Source organism: Oryzias latipes, chromosome 16 (genome assembly GCF_002234675.1).
Source record: "Oryzias latipes chromosome 16, ASM223467v1".
NCBI lineage: Eukaryota > Metazoa > Chordata > Actinopteri > Beloniformes > Adrianichthyidae > Oryzias > Oryzias latipes.
The window spans coordinates 16,833,887-16,856,684 of NC_019874.2; the positions used below are offsets into that span (position 1 = coordinate 16,833,887).

The window sequence follows — 22,798 nt, forward strand, 5'->3', positions numbered from 1 at the left end:
ATTGTATATGCTGAGAAAGTGGACTGATATCTTCTATGCTAGCTGTTTTTCTTTATGTGTAACTGTGCCAAGTTGACATATAACTTGTTTTTGTTTCCTACTTGATTTGCACCACACTGTGGAATGTGGCACCTGCAGCTCAGACTGTTGCGTATGTGCTCAAAAGACAAGAATACACCAAAAAAAAAGGACTGGTAAGACCCTCCCTGTCAGGTTGGACCACATCATTCTCCTCTCTGAGGTATCCAGTACCATCTGTTAAGATGTCAACAAAGTGTTTTTCACTTGTTCTTATTCCCTGGACTGTGACAAAGACTTCCCAAACCACAGACGCAGTGGGAAACCTTTGATCTAACTACAACCACAGTCTCATTCCTGATCTTGTAACGAACAATTTGTGCTGAAAGTCCATTTATTTCAGCTGAACGTTCATTTACGGTCAGTCTTTTCAAGGTAAAAGCAATGCAACGCATTGTAAGAACTTTTTCCGTTTTACTGCAAAGGTTGTAAAAAGCTGCTTTTCATTCTTTTGCTGTTGTTACCCAGGTTCACACTGAATAGTTTTCTTGTTGAAAAATGAGTCATAGAAAGAGAGACTACAGCTGCTTGGCATAGAACACATGTAACACATTTCTTCTCAAGCTGAGCAGCTGAGAAAACAATCTTGGCGTGTTCAGTAAGGATGCATTTTGGATGCCTGATACTCTTTTTATTCCTGCTCTCGTCTCTCACCTCTTTGTGACTGAAAGACACACACCCTTTTCTGTCCCTCCTGTTATGGGCCTTTTAGCTACAAATGTCCTGTATCCCCTTTTCTATAACTATTTCACAAGCAACAAATTAAGTGAGATGAGATTCAGATAAGATGACTTTTTCTGTCCCTCAGAGAAAAACTTGAACCATGCACCAGACGGATAGAACACAAGATGTAAAGCAGGCGAAATAGAAGTCAAAAAAATTAATTAAGACAGAAAAAAAGAGATGAAGAAAACTTGGAATAGAAATATGAAACATCATTTTAAAATTTTAAAATCTAGTCAATAATCAAAAATAACGCTCTAAAATGTACACATTTGGTTATCATCCAGTTATTGTATTGCTGTAAAACTACAAAAATGAACAACTACACTATGCAAAATGTCTTTACAACATGCCGAAAATGTTTTTATGCACTTTATTTTGGTGAAATCAATAAATTAAATATCACTTATAACCTAAATCTAGATTTTAAATTCCCAGCAGCTTTAAAAAAAACTATAAAAACAGATCTATTTTTGTTTTATGAAGATATTTATGTACCATATGAAAAAAATAGGCAAGGCAAGGCAAGGCAAGTTTATTTGTATAGCACAATTCATACACAAAGTAATTCAAGGTGCTTCACAAAACAGAAAAATGCATTAAAATCACAATACATCATAGAAATAAAATACAAGAGGATTGAAGCAAATATATTACTAAATGACTTATTTTCGTTTTAGTAACTCATAGATCGTAGATGGTAATATAATTAGGGATTAAATGGTATGAAGTACAAGGTTTATCTAATGCTCAGAAGGAAAACATTTTGTTTGCATATAGAAGTAAAAAAAAGTGTTGTAAGATACACTTTCCCTTCTTAAATTTAACATTGATACAAGAGTTTCACATGTTATTAAAAGAGTTAAATCTCCTCATCTGGGATATACAGAAGTGAACAGAGTAGCACGAGCCTTGGTGACTGTAACAGGAACCATTATGTTTGTTGTGTGCCTGTTTTCCGGAGAAAAATCCATGTAATTTCCAGCCTGGTGCTGAAATATGCGTCTGCAGCAGATCTGCTGTGAGCTGCACGGGATAAACAAGGAGGAGGCCTTTGGGTGAGGAGGCCTTCAGTGCCAAGTGGTTGGGTGTATGTGTGTGGTGTTTATCAGCACTGCCTGTCTGCACTAAAGGAAGAGATTGTGAAGGCTGGGGGCAGATCTGTAGCCGGTTGGCTTGAGTCAGTCCACAGCTGAGAATGTAATTGTAAAGCAACTCACTGTGCAGATTAAGGGGAGATTTGTTTCTGGGGGAAAGATACATATGAAAATGGACGAGAGTGAAAAAGGGCATTTACACTCTGAGCAGTTTAATCCTCTGTGGCTTTATATGGATGCATGCGTACACGCATGCATGCGTCTGTGTGTGCGCATGCTAAAGTGAATCCCCCACTGCAGTTCATATCCGTGCTGCAAGTCTGTCTCAGCAAACCTTTTCTGAATCTCCAGCTCTCTTCTTCCTCCTCGCCCTCTGTCTGTTGCTCTACCCCGCCTCCACTTCTCTTTCTGTGTGAGCGTAGTCTGGGCACTGAGCCAAGTAGAGTGTGTTTTTTGAATGAATACCTGATTCGGCTGATGAGGCTGGCTGGGGGAGGAGCCAGTCAGTGGAGTACTGAGAGAGAGAAAGAAGGGAGGAGGGAGGGAGGGAGGAAAGGAAAGGAGGCAGAAACACAGAACGCAGGAGACAGGGAAGCAACCAGGCAGAGGGAGAGATCTGGCGGAGTGGTGGCCTTGCATAACTCACATAGGAGCAGACTTGCACACAGGTCTTGGTGTGATCTCCAGCAGTGGGGAACTTCCTCTTCTTCCCACTGCAGGGGCAGCACAACCTCAAAACCAAAACCCACTGAGAGGAGAGGAGGAGCTGGAGCAACCACAGCACAAGCTCCAGGAGAGGAGAGCGGCACAAACAGGAGATCCAGGAAGAGGAGTCCTAGGAAACACGTCTCCAACACACACAAACACTGAGTGACAGGAAGAAACCTTGGACTTGCTCTGCAAGCAGTGGCGGTGGAGAGACTGGTGAGCTATTCTTAGTACTTTAACCATAGGAGGGGAGGGGAAGGGGGGAGGGGGTGTCTCTTTTCTGCTTGATTTGTGGCAAAGTAGTATTTCTTTCTACTACACTCGTGAGCTTTCACGTTAAAGCCCCCAGAGGCTGGAGTCACAGCATCTGTCCCTGATCTATCCACTAGGATTTAGCAGCTCTGACCCTGTTTGTTTGTGCTCCCTCAGAGAGATGTGCGCCTGCATGTTTGTGCCTGAAATGTGCTGTGATCTGAGTGTGTCAAGCAGTGATGCAGAACTCTGGAGTCATTGTGAAGACAAACAGCCTGAACCCCACTGCTTGTTCTTACTGTCTGCTGCCACACAGTCGGTCCGCCTCTTAAAGGCAAAGGTACCACTGTTGCACAGGGCAGGGGCCCAGAAAACAGGCTCATTTGAAAATTAGAAAAAGCTGTTCTCTTTATTGATCTGCCTTGCTGCAAAAGCCAAGAATTACACACAGTGGATGAGATTTGGCTATTTTTATAAGCATGGCATCATGTATAAGTGCATGTACAAATTGTCCTCAACAGTACCTCCCCCTCTGTTTCATACCAGAGCTCGGATTGATAAAGATGTTTTTGTTTTCTATATTTAGCTGTTTGCTATACAGGGTACTCACTGATTAACTTTGACAGGCTCACTCTGTGAACGATGAGGTAAAGGCAGCCTGGAAAGAGATTTATGCCCCTAAGGTTATTGCAATTTTTTGGATTAGGCATGAATCTTTTGCAAAGAGCAATATCAGTAAACAATTTGTGAGCCTTCTTGGTGCCACTTTGCATAATCCTGCTGCAGAGAAATGTTACTATGAAGTCATGGATCAATATAAGGAGAAAAATAGTTGATCTGGGAAACGGGAGAAGACTGACGGAACTGGGCGGAGGAAGAAGAGGTGGGGGACCGGTGGAGCTGGCAACTGCAGCATTAGGGGAGAGGATGTAACCCTGTTGGGGGTCCTGTCACCTGGAGACTGGAGATGAGGCGGAGGGAAATCGTCTCATCTGCGCATCAACGGCAGGCACACACCACAGCACAAAGCTTTTGCTCTCTGGTCTGTGTAGCATTTGTGAGGGTGCATGGAGCAAGGATCCCATGCTCAGCTGGCTCCGTCACTTTGTCTGAACTAAGAGACAGCAGTGAGATGAACTGAGCCAACACTGCACCGTGTTGCTTGTCTCTTTATTGTCATCCTTTCATAGCAGTCTGAGAGGAGTCAGTCCAGAACTCAGGGACTGACTCAGAAATCCCATGCTGTGTGGCTCAGTCATGTTCTCCATAGTATCACATAAGCCTTATGTTTGTTAGTGTCAATGCTCTAATTATAGACAGACACAGGAAAACAGAGGCTCTGGGCTGCTTGCTTGGGCATTATCCTCCACAGAGGGGAGTGTAGCCTCATCCAACCACTGATGTGTCTTTGCCAGCTTTTCAAAATTGACGCATTTTGCCTTTGTCTTCTAATGCTGCCTTAATGATAGGAGGTCCTTATGCTTAAGATGTGATGTCATTACAGTGTTGACACAGTGTTGCTGAGGTGTGGTTGTTGCCACTGAATGATGCTGCACAGTGTAGCTCAGACTGTAGCGGATCGGGGATCTCTCCGTGAGGTGGGGGCAATGGCGCTCTGATGCTGCAGGCACTGCTCAATATGGGTCAGGAGAAGCGGGTCTATGAATGCTCCCCTTTGCCTACCATCTTTCTTTCTTTTCCTCTCCATATATATATATTATATATATATATATATATTCCTCTTTTTTTGCTCATAGGGTTCTGCGTCTTGTGCTGCTTTCTGCCCTCTCCTCCCCCACAATCCCTCTTCCCGCCGCTTTTTTTTTTTTTACCCATCTCCTCTGCTCTCCTCCTCTCCTTCTTTGTTATGTTTGGTAGATCTACTATGCCTTGAACTGCGCACAGGTTCTTGCTGCTTTCAGATGCAGTGACCTTGTCCGTGTTAGGAGGAGACATGCACAAATAAAAAAATGACCAAGGTCGACTTGTAACCCCTGCTTCTCTTTATGTAACATGCCTGTGATTGCCTGATGTCGTGGAGCTTTTGCTGTAAATATACCCTTCGGTGTTGTCATATGATACACAACAGTCCGTTTGCACGAAAATGGAAAGAAAGAAAGACGATCTAGAGATTTCAGTTTGTGTCAAGTAGTGAATTATAGTGTTTTCTCCAGCTAATAACAACTAAAGGGGGCTCTGCATTGACCCACAGATAAGCATGCAAGGGAGAACAGTAAAGAAACACTGACACTTTGGGGCCAGAGGATATCAGGAAGCTAAAATGCATGTTTATTTTTGCTAGAACTAAAACCCACATGTATATTATTCCTATTACTATGTGCATGCTCTGATTAAAATAATTAAGGTTGGTGGCAGTGAACCAGTAACACGGCATTTATCAACCTAACTTGGCCAAAATGAAATGTTCTGTAGTCTCCTTGTGTGCCAGGAGTATGTTTCATTTCTCACTTTGCTCAGTCCTTATTTTACTAACCTTGCCAAACTATGAGAGTTCTCTCTTCACTGTTTGTTCTCAGATACCTTGAACTTTGAACCAGTTTTAGAAACAGCTTGCAGCAGCTTGCTATTGTTAAAATTCTGAACTTTGATAACAAAAAAGAAGGTCTTTGTGGGATATGTGAAAAATTGTTTTTCATCAAACATAAACCTGTATTGTTTCTACTAAAAGTGTACCTATCTAGAGCTCATATCATTGGGTGGATGTTACATTTACAGGACAGTGCATCCTCCCTGACTCCACCCAAAGCCTCGGGCACTAAAGTAACCCAGACAACCTCCACTATTTAGCTGCTTGACTTTGATCTGCTTCTTGGCAACTGACCCTGGAGCAAGATAACAGGAATACACAATCACACAAACACAACCACTGAAGTTCAAAACACGTCTAGAAACTGACACCTTAATCTGACACCTGCAAGTGATGGCCCACGGTGATGTGTCATTTTTTTCTTATTTGTGTAATTGTGATTTTCCATATAATGAAAGATTTTATTGTCGCAGTTACTTCATATAAATCTGGGAGAAACTTCTGGAGGTTACAGTTTGAGAAAGATACACATACAGGTGTAAACCTGATTGCCTGGTGCCATCTAGTGGGATTAAGGAACAATGCCAATACCACACTGGTGTTTGGTGTTTGCTGTTCTACATCTGGAAACCTGCAGGGGCATTATAAAGGATGATTCATAACACTTAGTGGTTTATGCAATACATTTTTGACTGAATTCAAAGCATTTCAGGTAGACGATAGGAAGCTTCATTGAGATTTGTTGTAAAAATCTTTTTTTGACATAAATGTCTAACCCACGGTTCTTTTTTCTTCTAGATTTGTGTTGACTTTGTGGAAGAGGGGGATCTGTCCGAGATGATTCCTCATGAAGTTCATGGAGCTCATTTTAGAAGTTGGAGTAATTCCATCTTCTCTTGTGTGAAGCCTGGAGCTGGCCAGCAGTAACCACAAAAGGAGTCATAGCCTCAGAGAGCACAGTAAGGCTGGTCCCTGCAGGTAACTACTGAATGTAGTTGAGTACGTGACCTCAGAGGAACCTAAAAGACATAAGAGGGAACAATAAGACTACTGAGACACAATGAAAGCCAACCAAGAACGGAGCAACGGATGCTTGCCTCCTAAAAAGCGAGAGATACTTGCTCTAGAGCAGAGGCCTGTGGTAGTCGCTGCAGCAACACCTCCTGCTGTTGTGTCTACTGACAGTCCCCACACAGAAAACCTGGCATGGCTAGCCAGTGTGGCCAGCGAACGCTGCAGATCCAGGGATGCAGAGAGCCCAAGATGCACTGTCCCATCTGCTTCATCCTCCTCCCCTTCTACATCTATTCCCTCTCAAGCTACTCCACTTTCTGCAGTTCCTTTGGCCTCCCTGCCTGCGGTTTATCCAACCGCTATTCCCCAGCAACCTGGGACTATCCACTTTGCTCAGTTGGGGCCCAACGTTCAGTTCATCAGCTCTGGGCCTTACGCTGGGTACATATCATCTCACATCATCTCAACTAACGCTAGTTCTGTGCCTAACAGTTCTGCAATTGTTGGACAGCGACCCCATTTAGATGGTTACGCTGCTGCTCTTGTCTCCCCAAACACCAAAGGAGAACAGCAGTTTCAGATAGGCATCTCCCCAACTGAGTTAACCTCTGTGTCAGTTTCAAATTCTCCCCAAGTTACGAGCCAATACATTCATCTGGACAGCAGAACACCTTTGACTGTCAGTGGAAACGCAGTCACGTCTCCTACGGGCCATCTCCAGCTCCACCCGCACGCAACCGTCCTCCCTCAGACACTGACACTGGCTCCATCACAGCTTGTAGTTCAATACGCAGATGGTTTGGCTGGAAAGAAACCAGAAGGGCATGCTAAGGGTGTGTTGAATGGGGATTTAGAGATGGGCAAACAAGCTAAAGGCACCAGTCAACAAGCAAATCATCAGCAAGTCCAAAGCTATGAGGCAAGACATATCCTTCTACCCACAGACTATGGCCAAAACCCTGCAGGGCTCCAGACCTCCTTAGTGCTAGTGGCTCAGCCCAACCCCGGAGGTGAACATGATCCTAACTCAAATAAAATCTCCTTAGTCCAAACTGAAAAAGGAAACATCTGTTTGGGAAAACAAATGTCCAGAACCTCCTCTTTCTCTTCCCATTTATCTTCAGAGATGGTGAAGTCTGTTGCTCCTCATGCTGTCATCCAGACCACTCTACCTTCTGAGGAGCTTCCAGCTAATCTGTACTCCTCCACACAACCACCCATTATTGGCTATATCACCAGTGGAAACCAGCACACTGTCAGCTACCATGCAGCTCTGCCCCAGCACCTGGTCATACCAAGTGGGCAGTCCCTCCTAATTCCAGTCAGTAGTGCAAATAATGGCACAGAACTAGAGGCTAGCCGTAGTGTGAGTGCACTGACTTCTACCACAACCCCTCAAATATCCACTGCCATGCCCCATGCTTATCTGGCTACAGCCCTTTCCAAGTGTGAGGCACTTGGGCCAGATGGACATCAAACACCCCACGCCGTGGCTCAGCCTCCAGTGTTGCCAGTACTCCCCTCAAATCTGGTTCCCACTGAAGTGGCAGCTCCATCTCCAGCTCCCGCTCTTGTTCCCACACCTGCCCCCGTTTCCATCCAAGCGCCTCCCTCTGTCTCCTCTCCCCCATCACCTGTGGCGCTTCCTCCATTTTTCATGCGGGGCTCCATTATTCAGTTGGCTGATGGAGAGCTGAAGCGGGTGGAGGACCTCAAGACAGAAGATTTCATCCAGAGTGCTGAAATCAGCAACGAGCTGAAGATTGACTCGAGCACTGTGGAGCGCATTGACACTGGGCAAAGTCCTAATGCTGTGGTCATACAGTTTTCTGTGGGAGAGCTAAAAGCCCAGGTAAGCACTTTATGATTTTTAAATTGCATTTGTTGTTTTGTGTCAAGCATTTTTCTGTACTATAAATACAGATGTAATTTGTTCTACTTTTGTCTCTTTGTCTGAAGTAGCTGTCTGAGTTGCATCAGTGCATTTATCTTTCTTTTCTTTTCCACCTTTTCTTGTCCTTTTCCACCTGTGTCATGCCTTTAAAAAAGTCTAACTATTTTCGATTGTGTTTTACGTCCACTTGCTTCTTGCTTTTTGTTCTTGTTTTTGTTCTTCTTGCTCTTTTGTTCAATATTTTTAACTTCTCTGAGCATTTTAATCATGTCCTTGTAAACTACGGTGTCTCTGAAGTGGAAATCATACCAACAAATCAATAAAAGAATAATCATATTAAAGATAGCAACTAAAATTTATAAAAAAGCAAAACAAACACAAAAAAATAATACATTTTTAGAAATCATAACAAAATTCCAGAAACCAAAACGCAATTCCAAAAAAATGAAATGAAATAAAAATGACATGTTTGGGAAAACACAGGTAATTTCCACAAATCAAAATGAAATGTTATAATATTAAACACAATAAGAAATAGGAAAGGGCGGTATTATGGGACATCCCTGATTAGATGGTGACATTAGATTGTTTATGTTTGAGTTTTTATATATGTAGTATCTATATGTAGTATTGCTTCAAGGCAAATAACATTTGGTTGAAATGATGGACAATCATCATTATTTAATCAGCAATGTCCCATAGTACCTTTGCAGTTTCTTATTGTGTTTCGCTTTTTGACATTTCATTTTACTTTTGTTTTCTGAAATGTTTCATCTTTTTCTGTTTCACTTTTCTTGTAATTTAATTGTGTTAGGTTTCTGGCATTTTGTTTTGATGTCTAACATGTAATTTTGTTTTTATTGTTGTTATATTTTTGCTTTTTTAATTGTCGTTATGTTTTTTCTTAGAGTGAGTTGTTGGTGTGATTTGCACTTCAGGGCCACCGTAGTAAACTGTATTTTTGTCGCAGTTCTTGGTTTATCTGATACATTTTTCTTGCAAAATTAAGAGTTTGGTTGAGTCACCAAATACAAACATTTCAGACTGTCCTTTTTAGAATGAATGGATGGCGTTTATGGGCTTAAATGCTTTTAAAATAACTGCTGAACCAATTGAAAAAAACACAATTATATTAGAACCAGACTGCTATTAAAGGTCTTATTTTATGATGTGGTTATCAAATGAAAATGAAAATTTGTCTGTTTTGTAGATATGTTCATTATAAACACACATGTCCAGAAATCAGCCCTTTTAGGGTAATTTTATCTTTAAAAAAACATTTAGAATAATAATCCAATAACAGTTAATAGTTCTATTCAAAGAGATGTTAGTGGGAATATGATTCAAAATATTGTTTTGATCTAAATTTTTGGTCTTGAATACAATTATCATTGATTTTATTTTCCTATCAATAAAAAACTTGACGAATCTCAGAAAAGAATGAAATCTAGCAGATGGGAGCCCTGCCATTAGCTAGACCGAGTTTGTGGATGAAGTTGCAGGTGTCTCAGTCCTGATGCTGCTGTTGCATCAATAGGAGACAGCTCCTCCTCATCCCACTCCTCCTCTACCTTCACCTGGTCCTTACTGACATCTTGCTGCCCTTATATCCATATCTGGGTTGAGCTCGAACAAGATTTGATGCATATAACAAGCCCACTGGTGTGTTTTTTTTCTTTCTTTCAACTGTAATACCAAAAATAATTCTCAAGGCAAAGACAGTCAGTGACACAGTTGGTGAAGAGCCTCCTGTTTGCAGCTTGGGGCCCAATGGTGAAATTCACCTTTGTGAAGGAGAATTATTTTAATCCAAAGTGACACGTTGTCATTGCTGCCCAAACAGGAACACGTGCTTAAAATGGTTTTATTTATCTAACTGCCTACTTTCACAGATCACAAGTAACAATTTATTTCTATTATCAGAAGTTGAGTTTATTAATAACCTGCACAGATGAAAATCATGTTTTAGTTGTTTTTAACATAGTTTTATGGCATTTTCCTGAAGATGTACAGAGAAAATTAATTTTGAAACTGCATTCCTGAGTATGTGTTTATTCAAATCGTTGTGAATCAGGAGCAGACAAAAATGCAGTTGGAAAAAACTTTTAGGTTTGATGTAGAACTTACTACAACAAGCCATAAGCCCCCTGCTTCACTCCATTCTGATGCAACCACTCGCAGACAAATAAATCCATGTATGTCTTCATTTTCCTCGTCTGAGATGCCCCTTGGCTCAAAACTGTACAGCTGGATGACTCCAATACTGCTCACCATTTTTGTTGCACTACAGTAGAAGTAGCATTAGAGAGTGTAAACACACGAATGATGGGAAGTTGTGGCAGCCCGTAGCGCTAATTAAAGGGAAAGTAAATATGACTTACTACAAGCTGACTAACACATGATATTTGAATTTCTTTAATTTCTTAAATATGATGATGACTTGTCGGATGTGTGTTAAAGTGCTTGTCTCTTCTGCTTTGATCCAGGTGTGTGTGGAGGTGTTGGTGGAATATCCTTTCTTTGTTTTTGGTCAGGGCTGGTCATCCTGCTGCCCTGACAGGACCACACAGCTGTTCGAGCTGTCCTGCGCTAAGCTTTGTGTGGGTGATGTGTGCGTGTCACTGACCCTGCGCAGCTTGAAGAACGGTTCACTAACAGACAGCCATGCATTGGGGGCCAAGCTGAAGGTTGGTCATCTCCCTGACTCCTCCCCCAACATGGATCCTAACGTAAGGAACCACGTGAGCTCTGAAGCTGCAGATGGAAACTGTGGTCTTCTCATTAAAGCGTCTGGTGCAGAAAGGATGGAGCGACAACATGCTACTGGATCCGTAGGAGGAATGGGAACTTTTCCAAGACAGGGAGAAGGAATCTACGCTGCAGGATCAGCGCTGGCTGTTCAAGTAACTGTAGAAGCAAGGCAGGAAACCTCAAAAACAGACACGTCTGCCCCCTCTAAACAAAATGTTGACCAAGAGAGACCCTCAGTCCGGAAGAGACGCTGGTCAGCTCCAGAGCGGGACCAGACTGAGAGATCTGAGGAGGAGGAGCCTCCTGTGACTCTTCCCAAACCCTCCTTCATCCCTCAGGAGGTCAAAATCAGTATAGAGGGTCACTCCAGTTCTGGGAGTGAAATGTGTGCAAACAGAAGAGTGAACTGTTAGAGAAACTCTAAATACCTGTGATTTGCTTTGTGCTTGCTTCCTTTTTTTTTCTATTCCAGCCACTGTAATATAAACTGAGTTTGTGCAGTATTTACATGTTTTGTGTCACATAAGTCTGATATCTATTATGAAGTACAGTGCAGCACCTTCATAAGTGGTATAGCTCACAAGATCAGTGCAATCAATGCTGAAAGCAAAAATAAATGCAGCATGAATGTCAAGTATGAATGGCAGTCAGACGTGGGAGACGTCAGAGATAACGTGGGGTCCCCGTTGTCATGGGGATGGAACCTGTTGAATTCAGACACGTTAACCATTTACACTCTGTTAAGCACAGAACTCGATGTCAGTGTGGAGGAAATGGTAGCTATATTTGCATTCTGTTTGTTTCACAGTTCATTTGTCGTGGGAACCAAAGTGGGACGTTTGGCCAGGCTCTGCTTTCACAAACATCTGACATTGCTTTGAATTTTTTTAAATCCCCCATCTTTTTCATGCCATTACAAATACGTGAGCTGCTGCATACAGCAAAGTTCTGAGCGCATGTGTTAGTTTATGTGTCAAACAAGAGCACAGGATGTGGAATTCTTTGGTCCTAGTGGCTTTGAATAAACCAAGACTCAAAAAGGCATGTATGTAAGCCACAAATCATGGATGAATTAAGTTATGGATATGCCAATTGGGACGATGAATACATGTTTTTAACAAGTGGTTAGTTGCATAAAGTTGAAATATTGGCATTTTTGTATTAGTCGAGTCCAGTTTAATGAGCTGGATTTTAAATCCACCCTCAGAGAAAGTCACAGTACTGGAATCCTGTCTGTTTCCAACAAAGTAGTCAAAAGTCAAACCAATAAAAATGAATGGAAGTTGGTTAGAATCTCTAAAACATTAACAGAAACTTTCTCAGTTTATTTCTTACTACAAATGCACATCATTTCCTAGTGTTAAAACTGTGTTTACTTTTTTGATAGTACTTGCATTTCATAACAAGTTATACTCAGCTGCTTTGGATAATACTTCTACTCCAGAACCTTTACTGAGCATAAAAGCTGTTCAGTCAAACCCATGGACTCTAATGTTGAAGCTTTATTTGACCTTGTTTTCAGCCTTCAATAAGTAACTGGGTGCATTGTCCAATAATACAATCTGTGGTCAGAACTTACATTTTAAATTAAAAGCTTCGTTTTAAATACCTGTGGAATAACGGCAATGCAAAATAATACAACTTTTTTTTATTATTTATATAGAGAAACGGAACAAGTTCATCAGCCCTTTTCTTCTACTTTATCATCAGATAGTTCTGAGGGTAATTTTGCTCCTCTGTTTCCATGCTCACTAATTTGTTGTTTGATGAAGATGAGAAAATAAAGAAATGATGGGCTTCCTAAATTTGACATTAATCATAAAGAAGATGACCATGAGTCCCTATATCCATCAAAAATAATGTAAAAAATTGTAATATATTGAGAAAGAACTGAGAGTTTGTCTGAAAAGTAATCCCTGGAGTGAGAAATACAGAGACTTTCTCAGCAGCCAACACTTTTTGGGGTTTCTACTTTATAACTTCAATGAGAGTACGCCTATCTATAGGTAACTGATATCTCTGTAGTTGAACTACAGAACTGTACAATTTCATTTAAAAAAAAGAAATGAGAGCTCCTAAACTTCCTACTCAGGATGATTGTGTGACTGTTTGTTGTGGTCAGTGCGAGTGCTCTTACCTGAGAAGAGAGAACATGCATGTCCACAGTCACGTGTATGTGTGTGTGTGTGTTTCCTGAAAAGCAGCACTTTGGTATCCAGTCGGAGTGTGGTGGCAATCCTCTCCCTCAGCTGTTAGAAAACTAACAGACTGTTTCTTGTTGCATCACTTGTCATGCAGGTTTTATCACAGAGAGAAATCTAAGGAATGTAAAAAGACATTGGGTAAATTTTATTTTTGGATGATTTACAGAAATAATTGTTCAGACAGACACAGAGTGTTGCAAAGTTAACTAGCTAGCTAGTATTAATCATGTACAGTTAATTGTATTTTAGGAAAGTGTACAGAGTGTATTTTAACCTTTATGTGGCTTATGTACTGTAATGTACCACTACACCTCCTTTTTCAATCATTCCATTTATTCAGCAAGATCTTCTGGGGCTTTGCGTGTCAGCTCTATTGATCAACTGTTCATGAATGTGCTGTTGCTCCATGGGAACATCCTTATATAACAGGACCTCCTCAGAATCCAACTTGCAGTATCTGTTAAAACTTTATCTTAATAGCCATGAAATTCTTTGAAAGGTGTTAACTGTAAAACTGATAACCAGACTGTTCCGTTTGTGTTGACTGCTCAGGCTGAACACTGCCCTTTGACTGTTCTCCTTCAAAGCTATGTGGTCTTTTTTCTTTCACTGTTACAAACTATATTGCTATTTGTCTTAATTGCCATTTTCTTTGTTTTAAAGCGGCCCCTGTTTGTACTTTCCCAAAGCAATTTATTTTTTAATGCAGATTTGAAACGTCATGCACAGCAACCCGTGAAATGTCAAGTTCCTTTTTAAAGAAGAAAAAAGCAGAAATGTATGGTGTTCCTTTAATGAACTGTATGGAGGTGGATGGAGCCACCACTAAGTGGTTTGTAAACTAATCATTTAATTAACCTATAGGATTTTTGTCATGAATGGCAATAAGTTTTTCAATTTTTTCGCTTGAAATCACCAAATTTAGGTTGATGGTTAGTTATGTTATGAATGACTGTTCAAAATATTTCATTTTCCTTCATTTCTTCTGGAATAAACAAGATCAGGAGAAAAAGTTCTTGGTCCAACAGCGCATGCTGACTTTTTAGGTTACCAATCTGCATCCAAAAATCTACTTAAATTCCATCATTTTTCTTTTATGGGCACAAAAATGCATTTTGTGAAAACAGTTAATGAGTTAACATTTGCAATCAGTTTGTACATCACTGTTCTTTTCATGTTAACATCTTTATTTTTGTGTGTTAAAATTTAATATAGTTTTTTGCACTTTTTCAAAACAACATTTTAAAACTACACAAGGTGCAACAAAAGAAACTGGCTATTTACTGGTAACTATTGTTGACTGCCCGAGGTATTCTTCTTTGGGGGAAAAGTTTGTCATCTACAACAATATTTTTGCAGCAGTAGGATCAATTTTTTTCCCCTGTGAAATCAAACCACAAAACCATGTTTTCAGGTGTATCATATTGAAGTGACGTATATTTTTCTCTTATGGCTAAGAAGACAGAAAATCCCAGAAATGACACACAAAGAAATCATAAATAAATATACCAGTGAAAATATTTGACTAAATAAGTAATTTAATGCATTTTCCAGACGTATAACTACGTATCTCTCCTACTTGAGACAAAAAGAGCATTTAGGTTTTTGTATTCATGATCAAAAGGGCTGTATTGACTGTGGCACATCAGAAATGGTTGTCATGTCCTCAAACATGATCACCATTGAGGTTCAATGTCTAGTTCCTACTTGCAATTTTCTAAAGCACCACCAGCACAGTAATTTGAAGGACTAAACTTAGCCAATTTCACCGTCAGTACAGTAAAGAACTTTGATCACAATTTCTTAAGGCAGACAAAAACATTTTTTTTATAAAAGTCTAATACCTTGCCATTTCTTTATTGTTATTGCACTTTAAGGCTATGTCCAACTTTTATACAGTCTTTCTTTGGTTAATGAAAAGGTTTATTATTGTTTCCTTGTCTTTCTTGTCTGGCATCCTGATGCTTCATAATTTCCACTTCACACACATATCTTTGAGATCTGGTGGCAAATGTGTTGTTACATAAAAAACATGGCTGTTTACCATTTGTTTTACACAAGCCATACTCATTAGGGATGGTTTTGTAGAAGCAGATGGACATCGTTTGTGCTCTAGCAAGATCTTGCAGCACAAGAATCTGTCTAAAATAGCTGTGTGCTTACTCATATTGTGTTTCAATTGTGTTTTGGACAACAGCAGCACATGTGACAAGGATGTCAAGATAAACAAACCAGGATAGACAATGTTACTACTTGGTTCTTTAATGAATTTTACTTCTTTACTGGGATTTGCCATGAGCAAGTAAAGTATTTATTTGTCGGAATAAGGCATTGGGTGTCCTGGAGACTCAAACAGTTATGCTTTCTTATTAGCTTTTCTGTAGATGAGCAAAAAAACACAAATAACATTGACTTATGCCTGATACTTGGGCTTTAGAGTTGGACAAAAACTTGGAAAACTGTCTCATTTGGTTAAAACACCCCTGTAGGCAGAATAAATATCTAAAAGGGTTAAGAAGTTTCAGGTTAGACACCATTCTCAAAATGTCAGTTTTGATAATGAATCCTTTTGTCCAATAATTTCACATTTGGCCCTGTATTTACTGCTCACAGTTTTTTTTTTGTTAACAAAGGTGTAAAAGTGCCATATGGAGAAATCCTTTTTACTGCACTTTGATTTGGTGTTCCAGTGTGGGGATTTAAGTGTTCGTAGAAGACATTTACAGCATGGATGAGTAAAAGTGCACACTACTTGTACATCTTACAATTTGTAAATAGCCAAAGTCTTCCATTATAATTTAGTCTGACCTCATTGAAAGTGAAGGAAAACAACACCACTACCATCCAGTGTACAGACTTATAAACTAATAATCCTTTTCAGAAAAGACATCCTTGTAACTTTGTCAAAAATGTAAGACCTCTCTTCAACATACTTGTTTCATTTTTAGCCATCAGCTCAAAAATCCAGGAAATGAAGGGTGTCAAAGACTAAGTGGATTGTGTTTGGTCCAACCTCTATAATAAGCCCTATGCGTACACTAAATAGTAAGTTCAATATTGTCACTTTATTTTGAAGGTATTGAGATTCCTTATTCAGAAAATGTTAAACTTGAAATTGAACTATTTGGTTTTACATTTGATGAAAAGAAAAATAAAGAGTCTTAAGAAAAATGCAGACTGTCTCTTTTTTTTGCAGGATTGTTTTTGTATTTGAGAAAAAGAAAGATGGATGTTCTGACATTTTTCCTAATATATAGGTTAGTTGTATGCTAGAGCTGCTAGATAATTTCTCGTGCATAGAAGGTGATTTATTATCCTTTATAACACATTTGTAGTCCTCCTTTAATATTTTTAGCACAAAATGAAGTGGCCAATAGTTATTGTACATGAATAACAGTAGTGTATGGTATAAATAACAATTACCAGATAACAGATATTATATTAATCAGCAGATATTACTTTTTGCTTGCAATTACAGTTAATAAATATGTCTTCTTTTTTAGAATTGGTGTTAACCCCTTGATGACTGAATTTATTTCTAGCTATAGAGAAAAAAAGCTTTTGCTTTTATGTTGATGTTAAATTAAGGTAATTTTAGACTCAAAGTGGTTTGATGCTTATTTGCATAAATAGGTGTCAAGGGGTTTAAGTTGTGTAAAAATTTTTAGGTGTTTTATAAATATAAATGACTGTCTCTGGATCTGAACCCCTTTCTCTCTGCAATTACTCTTAATCAACAGTTTATCTTCAAAGTTTGGTATTTTACATTAAGGCTAATAGGCTTTAGTTAAATATACTAGTAAACTACATTTGAAATAATCCAAAAGTCAGTAAAAAAAACCTCAAATGGCCTAAAATAAAGCATCATTACAAGCAAAGCTCCAGCTCAAAATTGCAGATCTTCGTTTTGCAGCATAAATACTTAACAATGTAATTGTAACAGGTGTGTTTTGCAAGTAAAGGTTAAAGTAATTTTAAGGTTTTTAGCGACTTGAAATCTGCACAGGGTTTTGCAGCTTCATCACGACCAAGCTTTCTTTTGACATGGAGACAAGCATTGCCCTGCTTTTTCTTTTTCCTGTGTCTGGCCTGTCAACACTCTGCCTGCAAGTGGACACATGGATGTTATTATTTCTGGATTTTGAGGTAATTTGATATCATCTCTTTCTTTCACCTCCAATTTTCCAGTTTTCTTTCTATCTTTCAAATAATTCATAATTGATTCAAGAGCCCACACTTTTGAGGGACACTGAGAGCTAAATTTAACAAAACAAAAAATGAACAAGGAAAATGCATTATTTTCCAATGAAAACGATTGACAGGGAAAAATTATTTAAACTCAAAAAACAGGAACACCTTTTGAACACCTTTACAAGTTACAAAGCAATAAACTCCCCAGGGTGCTTTTGGAGTCTGTTCAGCAAAGTAATTAGACTATCTTCAATAAAAATCTGACAGCTCGCAATAGTAAACACCAAAAGTATAGGAAGATGCTTTTAACCCTTGTGCTATCCTATTACCCCACCCTTACATTGACGTGTTATCCCTACCATGACAAAGGTGGACAAAGGTGGAAAGATTTCATGTAATCCATGGAAACCAGTGAAGATCACAAATCATTGAAGAAAAAAGGTTCAGCGCACTGTCTAGTGGGTCTAGATGACCCAACTCCCAATGTTAAAGTGCCTAGGATAACACAAGGGTTAAAGTGACTAGGATAGCACAAGGGTTAAACCAGTGCAGACTGTTGTGTGGTGCGAGGCCACAAAACGGCGCTGCCCTCCCTAATGCACACTCACTCTGCAGATGCAATTTTGTTTTATTTGAACTTTAAACCACTTGGGGGAGCAATGGTCCTTTCTCTGAGGTAATATAATGTTGATTCTAAAACTTAGGTAGGCGAATTATTTGCTACTTTAGATATTTTGTACAAGAAAACCCAGCCTTGACATCTGCGATGCCCATATTTTAAAATAAAAAAAATATGTCTATTATTTTGATGAAGCAACACTTTATTCTGACCTTAATTTCACATGAAATACTGGTTTTAATTTCAGGGTGACCCACCATCTTCATCTGTCTGTGCATGAAATAATAAAACTGAAAAAAACAAAACAACAACTCATAAACAAACAAAAACATGCACACCTTTGAGAAGCAGCTTAAAGCTTCAGCTGTAAAAAAAATAATCATTTATTGTAAAAATGAAACACCAATTATGTAAGATATTTAATTCTTGATTGATTTATTCTATTTTTTCAATGTTTTTTTTCATATGGCTTCAATTTGTCCTAAAATTGCTTGTTTTTTTCAGAAATATTAATCATCTAATATAACAATCAGTCCACTTACATAATATACATAAACACTGAAGCTCTCATAAAATAGTGCCAGTGTAACAACGAGCTTCAGATTAACAACACCCAAATATTGCACATACATTCATAAATATTTCCTTTAGACTTTGTGCCTTTGTTGATCAAACATGAGGCTTTATCTTACAGCATTTCTGTGTGGTTCTTCATGTCCTGGTTATACGGAAACTGAGATCAAATTCATCTGATGGAGGTTGAGGCAGAAGGCACCTAATGAACACATACAGTACTTGCACTCTAACTTTCAGGCATATACATACACAATACACACTCTGAAAGCAATCAATTCTCTATGTGTGTTGCAAATGAAGGAGAAACGTTTAAAAAAGTGACAAAATCCAGCCTGTCTTCAGCTTTATCGCAATGGATAAATAGCGTGTGATTTGAACTGACGTTTTGCCTCTGCTGCTAACATGATTGTTGTGGTCCCAGTCCATGTGGTGCTGCAGTCTTTGCTTCATTTTGTTCGTGACAAGGCAGGGAAGCTCCTGGTTGTGGAGACTCCAATAAGGCAGATCCCAGATCTGATTTCAGTCATTCAGAAGGTGCACATCCCTCCCAAACCTAAAGCATCCAGCCAAGTATGGTCAGAGGTTGTCTTAGGCGTCCCCTGCTTGATCGGATGTCAGCTTCTCCTGGTCAGAAATGTCGTCATCTGCTGGTGGCCGCGCCCGGTCGAAAAAACCACACTGGAGGATTTGAATCAACCAGTTAAAGTATTAAATATTTAAATGAATAAAGAAAAACAGTTTGTAACAAGCAGAAAAAGTATACCTTCCACATTGCTAACGTCAGAATGGCCAACACCAGAAGCCCCAGCAGTATGGCTAGAATGATAACCCAAAGTGGGACAGCGAATGACACATCAGGAGTCCCCCACAGAACCAGGGTTCCCATCTACAGAAAAAAATAAACATTATTTAAATCAATTTTGTCCTCTTTATTTAGGATTTAGAACAAACTGTAGAAAGTTTTCTCTGTTACTTACAGAGGTTCTGCGATGGGGCAAGGTTGAAGGTTGGCTGCGATAAGGTACTGATATGACCATGAAGGACACAGTAGAATTAAGTATGTAGGGATCGTTCCGCCGCTTCCAGAGAAAGGATGACATTTCCATTACTTTATTTTGCTTTAATAACTGCCCGCATGATATTAAAACCATTAGATGTTCAGTAAAAAAAAAACATTTTGATTTAACCCTTGTTTAGTGTTGGTATTTTTGTTATTAAGGCAGTGTTCATGGATCTGGTCCTGCAAGAGTTTTGTGTTTTCAAAAGACAATTAAACAATTTTATGTAAAATCCTCAATAGATGTTTACTTAATCCCAATTACAAGTCATATATATGAACAGTTAACATGGCTGAAATGTGTCCTTTACTGTTGTTAATCTTGAAATAATGTGCATTTGAACCCTGATTTCATATTTCTTTATTTGCTATATGGTGCGCTTTCTCTGGTCCTATTGCTGGCTGTGGATGGACGTGTCCTGATGTTGGGTGCCGACAGGCTGCTCATCTTTATTTTTGGTAATAACTGGTGTTCAACCTCATCCTCTTCTTCAAAGTCACGGTCTTTTTCCGAAATGTGATCTCTACTCTCTGGATCCCCTTCATCATCATCATCATCTTCATCATCATCAGAAGCCTCTCTAAAATCAATTCCAAGACCCTCCCAGGACATAATCTTTTTATCATCTTGAGCAGTTGTGATAAGGAACCACAATGGCAACACCTTATTTGTAGTCTTAGATCCCTAATTTGCAGGTGGGATAGGGTATGAGACCAGAAAGATTGGTTCCCACATAAGAGAGGGTCAAATGTACAGGAATGTAAGAGCAGATGATGCTGGGAGGTACATTTTCAATGATGTTGCAACTTTGTGTGGGAGCAGGAGGGGCAGAAAATACTATCAGTAACCCCAGAGAAAAGGAACACAGAGTGAAGATAAACAGGACATTTACTTTTCACCCTTTTTGTAACACCCTCAATGTAATATAAATTCACGGAAGAGTGCACAGTAAATGGTCATTAAAACTGTGTTTTACAGAATTTCAAGTGTGCCAAGATGGAAACATATTTTTTGTTTCATATTTCTTTTGATGAAACCTGAAAACAGGTCTTACAGACCCAAACACCATACAATGGTTAGAAAAAAACAAAAACAAATGACAGCTTAAATAAAAATCAACAAGAAAGAAAAAAAAGACTCACCTGGAGAAAAGTATGTGCCCACAGTCTTGATCGGATCCTAACCACTGCACTCTGGCCACGGTCCAACCGGCCAACCACACACATGATCCTGAGACAGGAGATGTTGGTGCAGTTCTGTATGGGAAAAGAAGGAAGAAAGACATCAAGCAGCTGTGACTCCTTAATGAACATGTGCTCTAGCGGGTTTTTTCTTGGGAAATGCACATGTGTGTGGGGCTCACCAAAGTCTTGCTGCTGTAGCTCTCAGCTGTGCTGACAGATCGTTTGTGGCGGTGAGTGGGAGCACTGGAGTTTTTTAGGAAACCCAACAGTTCAGGTGTGTCCTGGAGAGCTGAAATCTGGTAGATGATAAAAGGAATAGCAAATGATCAACACTTTATATTGCAGTGTAGTTCTGCATCTATTTTTATATGAGTGATCCCAGCATAAATATTTCTTAGTCCAGTTTTAGGAGATGGATTTGCTGGGAGAGCAAAAAGTTTGGCAACGAAGGGGGGCTAAAACAAACAGCATGACAGTTTTGTTGTCTGAACAACATGTGCTGAGGATGATTGTTTTACATCGGAACACAGTGATCACCACATATTGACTGTATTTGCCAAGATCTGTGTGGGACATTGTGCAACTTTGCCAGAAGCTTTGAAGATATTTGCAGATTTTCATAACGAACAGATAATCTGCAGATTTAAAAATGACAAGGAATTTTCTAATCTGATCAGTTCATTTCTTTCTTTTTTTTTGGTGGGTTCAAGGAGGTTTGTTTTCTGCCATATCTTCGTGCTGGCAGACAAAGGAAAACAGATAACCCAAGCAGAAGGAAATTACCTGAGTGTCCTCGAGTCAGATGACACACAGAGAGCAGTTTTCTTGTTTCTCCTTAGGGGAATGTGGATGTGGACCAGATTAAACATGATTTGTAATTTCATTTAAATCTTTCAAAAAGCCAAGAACATGGGGACAATAGCTGCTTTTTCCTCCTAATTCACCTTATTTTAGAGGCACAGCAACAATTCTTTTACTTGCAGATTCACAGGAAGTGACAAACAGAAACTTATACACCTGTTTCCAATATAGTGATTGATTTTGCAGTACTACACTTAAAATGTTCAAATGAAGAGCTTCAAAAACTGTTGAATTAACAGAATTGCATAACTGATTTCTTTTCCAGTCAACATCAGACACCTGCAGGAGGATCTGAAAAAACTCCAGCAAACAATAGTGACACAATTTGTCAAGGGGCATTAGGATGATAAAAAAAAAAAATATTTCTGAAATGTTTGCACGTTTTAGAAATTGCTATGCAGATGATGTCATAGATAATGAAAAGCTCCTCCAGCTCTGCTTGTAATAGTCCTCCTTTCTCTGGAGCCAGCTGGCAAAAACCATGGCATAATTATGTTTGAACAATTCCTGCAATTATGTTTTAAATAAGTGGATCTAAATGACGGAGAAACTGATGATAGAATTAACAGCTCGCAAAAATAGATGTCCGAAATTCCTGCAGATTGAAGGTTTTGATAGCAGGCAGGTGTATGAGAAATATGTTAGGTTAGAGTGAGTAGTATGTTAATGTTTTTCTCCATGTGTGTCTAAGTATAAAAACATGTGTGCTGTCAAGTTACCTGCAACCCAAGTGGGTTCAGGCTGGTGTTTGTCCTGCAGCTAATTGGGCCGTCAGTTTGAATCTCCATGGCATACAGCAGGTTCTCATCACGGAAACGGGAAGGCCAGCCGACCTGAAGCTCTGCTTCACCAATACTGCTGGGACCGTAGTTGTGAAGCTGGAAAACGAGAGAAGAGCAGAGCTGTCAGGACGTTGCTCTCCTTGGTCTGATCAGTGGGTCTCGTATGACCCAGGCCATAATGAGGTTATCACAACTGTGGGATGATGACACAGACCACCTGCGATTTTGTGAAGATGACAGTAATGGAGCCTTCAGCCT

The 22,798-nt window shown here is 39.5% G+C and overlaps 2 protein-coding genes across 3 annotated transcripts in view; one reads left to right on the forward strand and one right to left on the reverse strand.

Moving 5' to 3' along the window:
* Positions 1–1,424: 1,424 nt before the first annotated feature.
* Positions 1,425–16,442, forward strand: LOC101164503 (ataxin-1). Of its 2 annotated transcripts, XM_023964048.1 has the most exons (4): positions 1,425–1,859; positions 2,618–2,822; positions 6,205–8,272; positions 10,801–16,442. In XM_023964048.1, exons 3-4 carry the CDS (start codon positions 6,467–6,469, stop codon positions 11,476–11,478), a joined length of 2,484 nt encoding a protein of 827 aa, XP_023819816.1. In that variant the 5' UTR covers positions 1,425–1,859; positions 2,618–2,822; positions 6,205–6,466; the 3' UTR covers positions 11,479–16,442. The 2 variants fall into 2 exon arrangements, with proteins under 2 accessions (XP_023819816.1, XP_004078150.1); XM_004078102.4 differs by lacking the exon at positions 1,425–1,859 and having other exon boundaries at positions 1,867–2,822.
* Positions 16,443–18,263: 1,821 nt separating this feature from the next.
* The window catches only part of itga8 (integrin subunit alpha 8), a 42,311-nt gene continuing 37,776 nt past the window's right edge, over positions 18,264–22,798 (reverse strand). Inside the window, exons 25-30 of the mRNA XM_004078103.4 lie at positions 22,478–22,636; positions 21,077–21,193; positions 20,856–20,969; positions 19,633–19,734; positions 19,419–19,541; positions 18,264–19,333 (exon numbers count right to left, since the gene is read on the reverse strand). Coding sequence (XP_004078151.1) covers positions 19,244–19,333; positions 19,419–19,541; positions 19,633–19,734; positions 20,856–20,969; positions 21,077–21,193; positions 22,478–22,636 — 705 coding nt within the window. The 3' untranslated portion in view covers positions 18,264–19,243. The remainder of the gene's footprint in view (positions 19,334–19,418; positions 19,542–19,632; positions 19,735–20,855; positions 20,970–21,076; positions 21,194–22,477; positions 22,637–22,798) is intronic.